Consider the following 13,464-nt stretch of genomic DNA (forward strand, 5'->3'; position numbering starts at 1 on the left):
TTTTTCCTCCTTGCCTATCATAACTGGCCCACCAAAGCAATCTGCTCACTGATGTCCCTGTGTTTATTCTTGCTTCCCTATAATCCATTCTCCACATAGTAGGTAGGCTTACCTTTTAAAACACAAATTTGATTCCATCAATTTATTGAAATATTGTAATGACTTCCCATTGAAATTTAAATAAAGCGAAATTCCCTACTTTAACCTGAAAGTCCTACAGATTGGGCCTCCGCCTTCTTGTCTACCTTCACTCACCACTCATTTTTGTAAACTGCTTGTTAGCCCCACACTTGCCATTTCTGTCATTGAAGTCCCCATGTCTGTGCCTTTACACTTGGCTTTTCCAAACTCTGCCCGAATTTTTACCATCCTGCCCTCTGCTGGTAAACCCACTCCTTAGAGAGATTTTTGCTAAAGCAGTCTCCTTACCCATCCTCCTTATCACTCTCTATCCCATTACCATGTTTTATTTAATGTATAGCACTTAGCACTACATGAGATCATCTTTTTTGTTGCCTTATTTATTGAGTGCATACACTCTAAGCTCCATAGGGGCAAGGTTTAGGCTGTTTTGGTCACTGATGTTTCCCTAGAGCCAAAAACAAAAGCTTGGAGCATAGCAGGCACACCATAAATATTTATTGAATAAATGAATGAATGAATGAATGAATAAATAAAAAATAAAGAGGAAGATTTGGATTGGTGCATAATTAGGCAGTCCAGTTTTTCCTGGAAATGTGCTTCCAGAATCAACACATTAGTTGGGTTTTTCACAAATTTCTATTTTTCTTTCCTTCTACATTCATACCTCTAATACCAGGTGTTCTGGCAAAAGGACTGAGTCTAAGTCCAGGACAACCATTTATATAAAAATAGGATGTTTATAATTGGGAGCCTGCTTCTCTACTGAAATTTGTTTAGTTTAAAACTAAGCAAAAAGGGCACCTGGGTGGCTCAGTGGTTGAGCATCTGCCTTCAGCTCAGGTCATGACCTAGGGCTCCTGGGATAGAGTCCCACATCAAGCTCCCATAGGGAGCCTGCTTCTCCTTCTGCCTGTGTCTCTGCCTCTCTCTCTGCCTCTCTCGTGAATAAATAAGTAAAATCGTTAAAAAAAAAAAAAAAAACTAAGCAAAGAATTTTCTTAAAGAATGATGCAGCCTAAAAATCATGCTAATTACAATCATGCGTATAATTGACATCATTCTATTTCATACAATAATCACTATAACAGCAAAACTGGATTGAGTCCTTACTCAGTATTAGAGATTTGTAATGTATTATCTACTTAATACTCTCAACTACTATGTGCAACATGATTCCCAGTTTACGGATGGGGAAAATTAAGACTCCAAACTCAGGGCGCCTGGATTACTCGGAAGAGCCTGCGACTCACGGTCTCAGGATTGTGAGTTCAAGCCCCATGTTGGGTGTAGAGATTACTTAAATAAAAATTTAAAACAAGGGATGCCTGGGTGGCTCACTTGGTTGAGTGTCTGCCTTTGGCTCAGGGCATGATCCCTGGGTCCAGGATTGAGTCCCACATCAGTCTCCTTGCATGGAGCCTGCTTCCTATAGCTAGGTCTCTGCCTCTCTCTCTCTCTCTCTCTCTCTCTCTCTCTTTCTATGTCTCTCATGAATGAATGAATGAATGAATGAATGAATAAATAAATAAAATCTTTTTAAAAATAAAAAATTTAAAAACAAAGCAAAAAAACTCAAGACTCAAGTTACCTAACTTGCCCACAGTCCACAATTCAAGATGCCAGAGGCTTTAACAGATTTTTTTATTATTATTGTCATTATGGTTATTATTGTTACTAGTTCTGTAGAAAGTGTTTATAGAATCTTCTGTAAAATTATTTTTCTAAGTCTTTCTTAAGAATTTCCATAAACAGAACAAGTAACTTGCTTAATGTTATTTTATGACCCTAAAATATAGGGGAATTGAAAGGCCCCAATACAAAACTCCTCCTACTACTAACCTATGACACTTCCTGAATCTCTTTTCATTAAATTCATTAAAAAAGGGTCATTTCTGAAGACATAAGCATTTTTAGCTGTCAGAACATATGTAGGACTATTAATATAAGGGCAGTGGTTAATGAATAGTATCACATGGGTATTTCCTAGTACCCTGAAAAAAAGGAAGAAATAGGAAGCTGTCAGAGCTAGAGTCACTGGCATCATTTTTTATTTGAGTTTCAATCAACCAGACTACAGACAAAGTAGGGATACCCATACTTTTATAGTATGGACAAAGGAGAGTCTCTGGGAAATAGGAATACAGGGCTGTGCAAAATGTGAATACATGGGATTTGTTGCCAACACGACAGTCTCCAGCCTTCTTAGAGACCCACTGTAGCCCCCAGTTACCATTACTGTGTTACAGTTGTCCCTTAGACACTCTAAATTATACCTGGCCTTGTAGACACTGTGCCTTCCAGAATCCAGGGTGACAGACGGCTATCTAATCAACTAATTGAATGGAAGAAGTTTACAAAGAAAACTTCCTCTTATTAGAACCCTCCTCAGATAGAAAGAACTTTGTGCTATTCTCTCATCAGTGGTTTCCCAACTTAACAATCAAGGAGCTGGTTAAAAGTGCAGATACCCAGGTCTCACCTCACATATTTAGCCCAGAGATTTGTAGATTTGAGATAGGGCCAGGAATCTACATTTTAGCAAACATCTAGATTATTCTGAGGCACAGACTCTGAGGATCACACTTTGGGAACTATAAACATAGGGACTAAATGTCAGGCAGTTCTCCATACCTGCTTAAAACCTTAGAGTTCTTTTGGCCCCTACCAGAAACTTTCCTAGAATTATATAAAAATTGGTGAAATCATATTTTAATTTATTGTTTAAAAAATATTTTATTCAGTCAAATAAATGTGAACATATTTTCATGATTTATAGCCACAGGAATGGGCAAGCTGTCTTTGTCAGAAATGACAGTGTGCCTTGGGAAAGGAAAATGCACAATTTTAACAGCAGAATCCTTTGATGTGCTCATAATATTAGTTTATCAGCAAGGCTACTATCAGCCTTAGCTTTTTCCTTTTTTAAAAACACATATATTTCTAATGGTAATAACTGTCTTCATCCTTCTCTGTTACTATAGGAGTTTCTCTGAGATAAGCATTTTAAAAAGGTGATAACATTTTCATTCTGCTGGCTTGCAGCACTGAATAGGCATTTAGAAAATCTCTTGTTTAGGTTTTCACACACCTATGTGTAGTAAAACTCTCCCCCTCTGCCTCTGTTAGCCCTGACAACACGTTTGATGTATACTATAAATGTACAGATTTTGAAAAATACAAAATAAGTTTACTTTCTCCTGTATGATTTTCCATTAGCACTTTTAGGTTAGATTCTAGCTGACTTGCCTTTTGCAATATAGCTCAGAAACCATTAGTGTCCAAGTAGAGGTTTCTGTAACTTTCCATACCTCGACTTCAAAACTTCCCTCTGTCTCTGTCTCTTCTTTGCTATACGTGTTAGCAGGAAACAGATAGGTACAGCAACCTACAGTTCAGTAATAATAAAAGCCACAATTTTGAAAACTTGCTGAAAAGCAGAATCAGGCATTTTATGTGTTGTGGCCTTGTCCTCCAATAATCCAAATAAAGTTCTTGACAAGAAATCCTTTGGACTTTGAATATTAAATGTGATTATCAAAAATAAATAAATAAATAAATGTGATTATCGGCCATATGGTAATCAACATAAGTTGATTACCTACTTAGGTTTTCAATGAATATTAATAGTTGGTTGGTGTCTTCAAATAGTAAGGGATAGGAGACAAGCTAGGCCTCCACCACCATCTTTGCTGTGGAAGGCCAAGCAGCCATGGAAGAACTGTGTGTGTCATTATTATAATTGGAAGAATAGCCTTAATTAGCCAAAACAAGGAAAACAGGAAAGTTTTCTTTCAGTGTTCACTGCCATGGTAGCCGCCCAACTTGTGCCCAGCTCCTCCTCAGGGATTATCTAGAAGAGAAGACAAGATAAGGAGAGTAGATAAGAGTGATCAACCACTGAAGGGATCTAAAGGAGACAAATCAAAGCAGATTTGATTATCTAGAGCCCTCTGAAGATTCTAAAATGGAAAACAAGTAGTAACAAGCCCCAACATGCAGGGAAAGACAGTTCAGGCCAGCGTTCCCCTGGAAGGAACAGCATATAATGGAAAGTATAGTGAACAAGATTCAGGTCCCAGCCCTACAGGTTTATAACTGTAATCATGGACAGACTGCTTAATTTCTCAGAGCTAGAGTCTCTTCATTTGTTAAAAGGGTTGAGAGTTCCTGTCCTATTTATCTCTTAGGTGATCTAGTGGTATCATGTATATGAAAACATTCTCTAAAACCCAAACTACCAAATAAATATAAGTTGTGTATTTTCTCTCTTCCATGTATTGAGGAAGGGACTTAAGTGGGGAAGGAAAGAATCTTTGGAGTGTTATATGGATGGATGTTAGGGGCAAAGAGTATGAGTATGGATATAATTATAATGACCACCTCTGTAAGAAAAAATATTCTGCTTTCCAGTCAAAAAGAAGAAACTTTCTGAGTACAGGCATCAGAAGTTGTCATTTGACCTGGTGTCCTGATGTGTCTCTACAGAAATGTGAGAACTTATGTGTCAACAAAAAGTGTCTCATTAACTTTCAGTTCTATGAGAGTAATAACAATAATTTAAGCATTTGTTGAGCGGTGTGCTAAGACTTTATATTATTATATTTTTTTAAAGATTTTATTTATTTATTCATGAGAGACACAGAGAGAGAGAGACAGGCAGAGGGAGAAGCAGGCTCCATGCAGGGAGCCTGATGTGGGACTCGATCCCAGGTCTCCAGGATCAGGCCCTGGGCTGAAAGCAGTGCTAAACTGCTGAACCACCCGGGCTGCCCCAGCATTTTATATTATTAATGTATTTAATTCTCACAACAGGGATCCCTGGGTGGCGCAGCGGTTTGGCGCCTGCCTTTGACCCAGGGCGCGATCCTGGAGACCCGGGATCGAATCCCACATCGGGCTCCCGGTGCATGGAGCCTGCTTCTCCCTCTGCCTGTGTCTCTGCCTCTCTCTCTCTCACTGTGTGCCTATCATAAATAAATTAAAAAAATAAAAAAAAAAATGTTTAATTCTCACAACAGTGCTATAAGATGAAGATAGTCCTGTTATCTCTTGTTTGCCAATAAGGAAACAGAAGCACAGAGAACATGTCCAAGGTCACACAGCTAGTAAATAAATAGTGGAGTTTGGATGTAGTCCTGGTGATCTGGCTTTAGAGCCCAGACTCTGAAACCCCACCACATAGTATACTTACTCTTAGAGCAAGTCACCAAAGGTACACAAACTGGGTATGGAGGCAAGATTGTCATCATATCCTCACTACAATTATTCTTTCAAGCATGTCCAAGCGATGAGGAAATCCCCTTGCCCATCATTGCTGCTGAAATCAAACTGGAATTTTACAAAGATTAAGGAGAGACAAATAGATTTGAACCAATAACTATGCAGGGTATTCCTATTTGGATAAATTGTGTTAAAATTAGGATTATTCATTCCTGTACTTTTTTGCATTATTCCTAAACAAAGAATCTTTGTAAAATTCTAGTTTGATTTCAGCAGCAATGATGGGCAAGGGGATTTCCCCATTGCTTGGACATGCTTGAAAGAATCATTGTAGTGAGAATATGATGACAATGGCCCCATGAACCCATCGAGAAACCATAAGACTAGAGAAATAGAAGCCTCGCACCTGAAAATCCTTCCCAGACCTCTTCTTCAACCCTGGCCAACCCACAAAGTGGCAATACTGTTTGTTGTGCAATAAACAGATTTTGAGTAAAGTTGAATTGCAGTTTAGTTTATTCTAGCTAATTGGGCCAGAGTCAGCTAGGGCACATTCTGTAGCAGACCAGCACTTGCCTGTCTTTATACAGAACCTGCCTGGGGAAAAAATATATAGGAGATTAAAGTCCCTGACTCAGGGCAGCCCTGGTGGCTCTGAGGTTTAGTGCCGCCTTCGGTCCAGGGCGTGATCCTGGTGACCTGGGATTGAGTCCCACGTCGGGCTCCCTGCATGGAGCCTGCTTCTCCCTCTGCCTGTGTCTCTGCCTCTGTGTGTGTGGTGTGTGTGTGTGTGTGTGTGTGTGTGTGTGTGTGTGTGTCTCATGAATAAATAAATAAAATGTTTAAAAAAATAAATAAATAAAGTCCCTGACTCAACCTCCAGATAGTTCCTTCACCACAAAATTGGGTTCCTCAGTATAATCCTCATCAACATCAACCCCCTTCTGGACCTCCCCTCCCCTCAACACATACACAATAAAGACAGCATCGGAGTTTTAGCTAGTACTCTCCCTTCTCTACTGAAATTTTCCTTCCTCTAATGTGCATCCTTCAGGTCATTTATCTCTCACAGATACAAGTTCCAAATGGAAGGTCCTACTCCCCTTCTCAGTAAACTTCCATTTTAAGAGGATCTAACAGGGGCACCTGGGTGGCTCAGTGGATTGAGTGTCCGACTCCTCATTTCTGCTCAGGTCATGATCTCAGGGTCATGGGATCAAGGTCTGAGGTTGGGTTCCACGCTGAGCACAGAGTCAGCTTGAGATTCCTCTCTCCTCCCTCTGTTCCTCCCCCCGCGTGTTCTCTCTCTCTCTCTCTCTTTCTCTCTCTCTGAAATAAATAAAACCTTACAAGAAAAAAAAAAAAAAAAAAGAGGGACCTAACAAAGACATTGCCCTCTGTATATTTACCCTTAATGCTTAAATTGACTTTTGTGGTGGAAATTTTAGGACAGATAGATATTTTGCATGTCTGAAATTAGAGGCAAAAGGTATTTTCTCTCTTGTTCTGAGAAGCCTCAATCCCTGTGGGACTAGAATCCAATCCCATCTCACCTGCTTACTCTTGGATCAATCAGACTGAGGCTTAAGTCTGATTCAATCAGATTTTTTCCTTGAATTAAAAAAAAAAGACCAAAAACTTTGATATGTTATCTAAACTCCGTAATCACTTCTGATATATATAACTGAATATTAAGTATTTTGAGTGGTGTTTTGAGGTTTAAACAATTTCCATAAATATGAGTACTAAAAATGCCTTGGCATTACAGAACTAATGGCTACTGTAAGCATCAGACATCCAAGTAAACTAGTTTTTATATTTTATACTGTGCTTGACCTTTGAAAAGACAACAAGACTCAGGATCTGAGGTTTAGGTCACTGAAGAGATTGCATCAACATCCACCCATTGGTAGGTTACATCTCCAAAGAAATTCACAAGGAGACCAGAACATGTTTATCTTGCTGTGATCCAGCACTGCAAACAAGCAACTGGGTTCTGTGATGTCCTTTTACTCACCAGTGAGGAGAGAGGGGATAGCGGATGAGCAAAATAGGTGAAGGGGACTATGAGATACAAACTTCAAGTTATAAAAAAAAAAAAAAAAAAACTTCAAGTTATAAAAGAAATCAGCCACCGGGATATAAAGTACAACATAGAGAATATAGTCATAATATTAAAATAACTTTATATGGGGACAGATGTAACTAGACTTAAAATGGTGATTATTTTATAATGTATTAAAAAATAACTATGAATCACTATGCTGCACCCCTAAAACTAATGTAATATTGTAGGTCAACTATACTTCAATAATAAATAAATATTGCTCCTGGAACTTGTCCATTCTTAGCTGAATTATACTTTTAGTTCTGCTGGGTGGATACATTTGTTATTCTATTAAAATATTTCCATGGCTGAAATCAAAATGAGAGAAAAATATTTGCCCATGGCCACATGATATGCCACATATCTGTGAATATTCTGTATGCTTCCAGACATCATTTTCATACTTGCTATATTATAATTGAAACATGTTTTGAAACTGAGATTATAATTTGTAGAGCAAACCTAAAAGATCAAAGCTCTTCTTCCAGGCTTGCTAAGGCATATTTTAGTCAGATTTTGTTTCGAGGACCTTAACAAAGTACAATCTCTGTGCTTTGCTCTCTTTAAATCATGTAGCACTTCAGGCAGATAACCAATCATCTGGTATCAACTGTCTGTTCTAACTACATTATATGCAAAAAAAAGGGGAAAAAAAACCATTCACATCTCCTGTGTAAATTCAGATCTCACTCCTGGAGACTCATTCTTCCCATTGTCAGTTGAGTTCTCTGTCAAATCTCCAAGCAAGTGAGCCTTATATCAAGATGGCTAAGAAGTTTTATATTCACTAGTTAGGGCCTTTGATCTTTGTCTCTAATTGGAAGAGAAATGTTTAAGATTACCTGAGCTCCAAAGGTTATTTTGGTGTATAGCGCTAGGGATGATCACTGTGTGGTGGAAAATTACAAAAGAGCTATCACTGGGGCTCCTGGGTGGCTTAGTCAGTGTCCGACTCTTGATTTGGGCTCAGGTCATGATCTCAGGGTCATAGGATCAAGCCCCATGTCAGACTCTGCACTCACCGGGGAATCTGCTTGAGATTTCTCTCCCTCTGCCCTTCTCCCTGCTCACACTCACACTCACACTCTCTTTCTCTTTCTAAAATAAAGTAAAACCAAACAAAAGAGAGATCATTATTGGGGCTTCAACATTACTGGTGGCATCTGGACCAAAAGGCTATTTATTTTCCTGTGCCTGCCTTTTCCTTTATGTTTTTAGAGTTCTGTTGTTTGAAAATGAACCTAAGATTCAAATATTTTATCTTTTGGTAGAATTTTTACCGCAATTGCATATGGAGCTATGGCCATTGGAGAAACACTTGTTTTGGCACCTGAATATTCGAGAGCCAAATCTGGGGCTGCACATCTGTTTGCTTTGCTGGAAAAGAAACCAACTATAGACAGCTACAGTCAAGAAGGGAAAAAAACAGTAAGCATAACTATGATTTTAAATGTGTACATTATTAATTATACATGTGCATGTTCTCTATATAGAGACTTAAATGAAGGCATTACTTGATAACTTTGCAAAACATAGTGCTATAAAGAATTAAAAACATGTATAAAATAACTGTTATGGCTACAAAGGGAGAAGAGGGTCTTGCCTTAAGCAAATTTTCACCTCTGCAACTAAAACATATACATATTTTATATTTAAAAATATACTTCAAGTTTATTTGCCTGATGCCTTGAAAATGTTCTTGAACAAAGAATTGATTTATATATTTAATTTTATTTAGACAGCCAAAACTTTATTTAGTCTTAAAGGAAGATTTGCATTAGAGTTAATTCATTTTTTTCTCTGATAATATATACAAAGTGAATAATGCTTGCTGTTGCATACAGCATATTTTATGGAAAATATATCTGCAATCATTAGAGGGAAAAAAAGAAACTATATTTATTAAGTTCACACAGACACACATACTTAGCCAAAACTCTAAAAGACCATGAATATTAAAAGAGAAATAATAGTAAGATTGTATAATTTTCAAAACAAGCCTTTTAATAGTATCTTATACATTAAATATATATTCAATTTTAAGACTTTCTGGACAGTTTAAATTTAAAAGTAAGAATAGCCAACAGGTATATGAATAGCCAATAGGTATATACTTAAAAGAAATTTTTCAGTTAAAATTATTTCCCTGCTGATTTTAATAGTAGATTTATGATAGCTTAAAATAGTACATTATCTCTAAAGCTACATAATTATTAAAAGGAAGGCCAGTCATTAGTTACAGAAATAAAAATATCTTGAAATCCTCAGAATACTCAAAGATGCATCATAGTCAAAAATAAGATTTTGTACTTGTCTTTTAGAAAGTAAAGGATGTAGAAAACTTTAAAAAAAAAAAACTTAGGATTAAAAAAAAATCTTAGGATTTAGATGTGTAATAACGTTGCTACTCATTTCTTTCAGAACAGTACAGTATGATGGATTGAGTATCTTTTATAAATGTCTTCATAGAATTACATTACATGGCATGGAATATGGAAATGTTTCTTATAAAGACTAAAATTAATTTATTTAATCATTTTATTTAACATACTAATACTTCTAAATGTCACTCCCTGTGCTTTTAAAAATCAAGATCTAGTAAAACAAAACTGGCAAATGTTGGTCATATTGAAGCTGGGAGATAATCCATTACATCTTTCTCTCTACTTTTGTAGATGCTTGAAATTTTCCATAATAAAATGTCTAAAATAGTAAAAATAGTTTTTAAAATGTATTAAAATCTAGAAGTATAAAATCTCTCTATGCCTTTCCCAAAGGCACAAGGTGTACTCAAAAACAATGCACTCCTCATTATTCTGTAGTTTCCAGGTTTATTTTGTTAAACATTTCTGCATAAATAATATTCATTTCAAGGAAAAGCAGAAAGCACTGAAAAAGCTAAATGTAAGCAACTATGGCACTTAACATGTTGGCATATATTTTTAACATTTCTTTCTTTTGACAACAGAGTATCATTATCAAACATTTTTTGATGCTCTCGCTCTTGTCCCCTACTTCTACCTTCTGCCTGTATGCTTGGTTCAGAATATGCTGAGCATGACTATTGAAACTGCCTATTTAAAATACAACTGAATGAGAGCAAACAAACATGAAGTTCAAAAGAACCCAAAATCTTAGAACCATATATATAAAGGGAAAGTTAATCATTCAGTGATAGTTCTGGAAATCCTTTATAAACATCCCTGTTATAGATAAGTATTGATTTATGAATTATCAAAAGAGATTGAAAAATAGAAAAATAAACTTTTAGACATCACTGCCAAATAATGATCAACTGAAAACAAAGATAAGCCCAAATTCAAAGCGTAATGTATATTAACTGTAAAACCTGGCCCAACTTACAAAAATAATAATAAACTCTACATATGGTTTGTGAGGACCAGGTATTCTGAATTAAGCAATAAAGGTCTGTAAAACAGAAACTAAAGGTTTAAAAATATATACAATTATTCAAAACATTTGGTCAAATAGCTAATCTGCAGATTGGACTATGTCTCGGTAGTGAAGCCAGAGGAAACCAGTGCTTTTTAGGAATTTAGGAAACCAGTGCTTCATTCATCCAGTAAGGAAGACAAGAAGTACAGATATAGAAATCTAAACAAAAGTGACAGAAATGATCATGCAGTCAGCAGCTCTATAGAGAGGAATACTGTTTAAAATAAAATGGTTGTGGAAACATGCATAATTTTCAGGAAGCATTCGGCCAATGTGCTATAATGTGCTATAATCTTTTTAAGTTATCATTCTAAACCCTGCCAACTTTCTTTCCCAGGATACATGTGAAGGGAATATAGAGTTTCGAGAGGTCTTTTTTTCCTATCCATGTCGCCAGGATGTTCTCATCCTTTGTGGCTTATCCCTCAGTATTGAGAAAGGAAAGACAGTAGCGTTTGTTGGGAGCAGTGGCTGTGGAAAAAGCACTTCTATCCGACTTCTACAGAGATTTTATGACCCTGTGAAAGGACAAGTGGTAAGACTGATTTTAAATACAGCTTATCTAGGTTTTAGTGATGTTATTCTTAACATCATTCCCTTGGGCTTAATCATCCTTACTGGTTTGAATAGGGCAAACTGTGCAGTAGTTAAAAAAAAAAAAAAAAAAAAAACCTCTCTCCTTTAACTAAGTGGACAAGCAAACCCATAACAAAAATGATGGATAGGACTTTGAGGCTAAATACAAAGACTCAAAAATTCTTCAGTCATGATACTGGCAGTAATTTTTATCTTAAATTGAAGACAACACAAACAAATAGATATTCCATGTTCATGGATTGGAAGAACAAATACTGTTAAAATGTCTATACTACCAAAAACAATCTATGAATTTAATGCAATCTCTATCAAAATAGCAACAACATTTTTCACAAAACTATAATAAACAATCCTAAAATTTGTCTGGAACCACAAAAGACCCTGAATAGCCAAAACAGTCTTGAAAAAGAAAAGCAAAGCTGGAGGCATCACAATTCCAGATTTTAAATTATATTACAAAGCTGTAATAATCAAAACAGTATGGTACTGGCACAAAAACAGACACATAGATCAATAGAACATAATACAGAGTCCAGAAATAAAGCCACACTTATATGGACAACTAATCTTTGACAAAAGAGGAAAGAATATACAATAAGGAAAAGACAGTCTCTTCAATAAAGGTGCTAGGAAAACTGGACAGTTAAATGCTAAAGGATGAAAGTGGACCACTTTCTGGCATCATAGATAAAATAATTGAAAACAGATTAAGTACATACATGTGAGACCTGAAACTGTAACAGTCCTAGAAGAGAACACAGGCAGTAATTTCTCTGACATTGGCTATAGCAATATTTTTAGATATGTCTCCTAAGGTAAGGGAAATGAAAGCAAAAATAAACTATGGAGAATACATCAAGATAAGCTTTTGCACAGGGAAGAAAACATCAACAAAATAAAAAGGCAACCTACTGAATGGGAGAAGATATTTGCAAATGATATATCCAATAAAGGGTTAATATCCAAAATAAATACTTTCTACAACTCAACACCAAAAAAAAAAAAAAAAATTCAATAAAAATTCAATTTAAAAATGGGCAGAGGACCTGAAAGATACTTTTCCAAAGAATACATACAGATGGCCAACAGACACAGAGAAAATGCTCAACATCACTTATAATCATGGAAATGTAAATCAAAACCACAATGAAATATCACCTTACACCTATCAGAATGATTAGAATAAAAAAGACAAGAAATAACAAATGTTGGCAAGAATGTGGAGGAAAAGGAACCCTCATGCGCTCTTGGTAAGGATGTTAATTTATACAGGCACTGTGGAAAACAGTATGGAAGTTCTTCAAAAAACTATAAATAGAAATATCATATGATCCAATAATTCCACTAGTGGACATTTACCCGAAGAAAACAAAAACACTAATTGAAAAGATATACGCACCACTATGTATATTGCCCCAGTACTTAGAATACCAAGATATGGAAGCAAACTATGTGTTCATTGATAGGTAAATGGATAAGGAAGATGTGGTACATATATGCAATGAAGTATTTACTCAGCCATTAAAAAGGATGACATCTTCCCATTTGTAACAACATTTATGGACCTAGAAGGTATTATACTAAGTGAAATAAGTCTGACTAAGAAAGACAAATACCATATTATTTCATTCTTTGTGTAATCTAAAAAACAAAACAAATGAATTAACAAGCAAAAAGCAGAATTAGACCTATAAACACAGAGGAACAAACTGATAGTAGCCAGAGGGAAAGGGGGAATGGGAAGAATGAATGAAGGGAGTGAGTAGAAGATAGAAGCTTCCAGTTATGGAATATTCGAGTAAGTCACAAGAATAAAGGGCACAGCATAGGGAATATGGCCTGTACTATTGTAATAGCCATGAAATGTGAGAGATGGTAGCTACATAGTGGTGTGCATAGCATAATGAAACACTAGAACATAGTGTTATGGATACATAGCA

The 13,464-nt window shown here is 36.2% G+C and overlaps 1 protein-coding gene and 1 long non-coding RNA gene across 2 annotated transcripts in view; one reads left to right on the forward strand and one right to left on the reverse strand.

The window, feature by feature from the left end:
• Positions 1–13,464, forward strand: part of ABCB5 (ATP binding cassette subfamily B member 5) — a 161,836-nt gene that overhangs the window by 138,331 nt on the left and 10,041 nt on the right. Inside the window, 2 exon segments of the mRNA XM_035698671.2 lie at positions 8,743–8,899; positions 11,265–11,462. Of these exon segments, the coding sequence (XP_035554564.2) occupies positions 8,743–8,899; positions 11,265–11,462 (355 nt within the window).
• Positions 2,260–13,464, reverse strand: part of LOC112670551 (uncharacterized) — a 43,931-nt gene continuing 32,726 nt past the window's right edge. Inside the window, exon 3 of the long non-coding RNA XR_003143024.3 lies at positions 2,260–3,994. This is a non-coding gene — a long non-coding RNA (uncharacterized LOC112670551). The remainder of the gene's footprint in view (positions 3,995–13,464) is intronic.

The sequence above is a fragment of the Canis lupus genome, chromosome 14 (assembly GCF_003254725.2).
Source record: "Canis lupus dingo isolate Sandy chromosome 14, ASM325472v2, whole genome shotgun sequence".
Taxonomy (NCBI): Eukaryota; Metazoa; Chordata; class Mammalia; order Carnivora; family Canidae; genus Canis; species Canis lupus.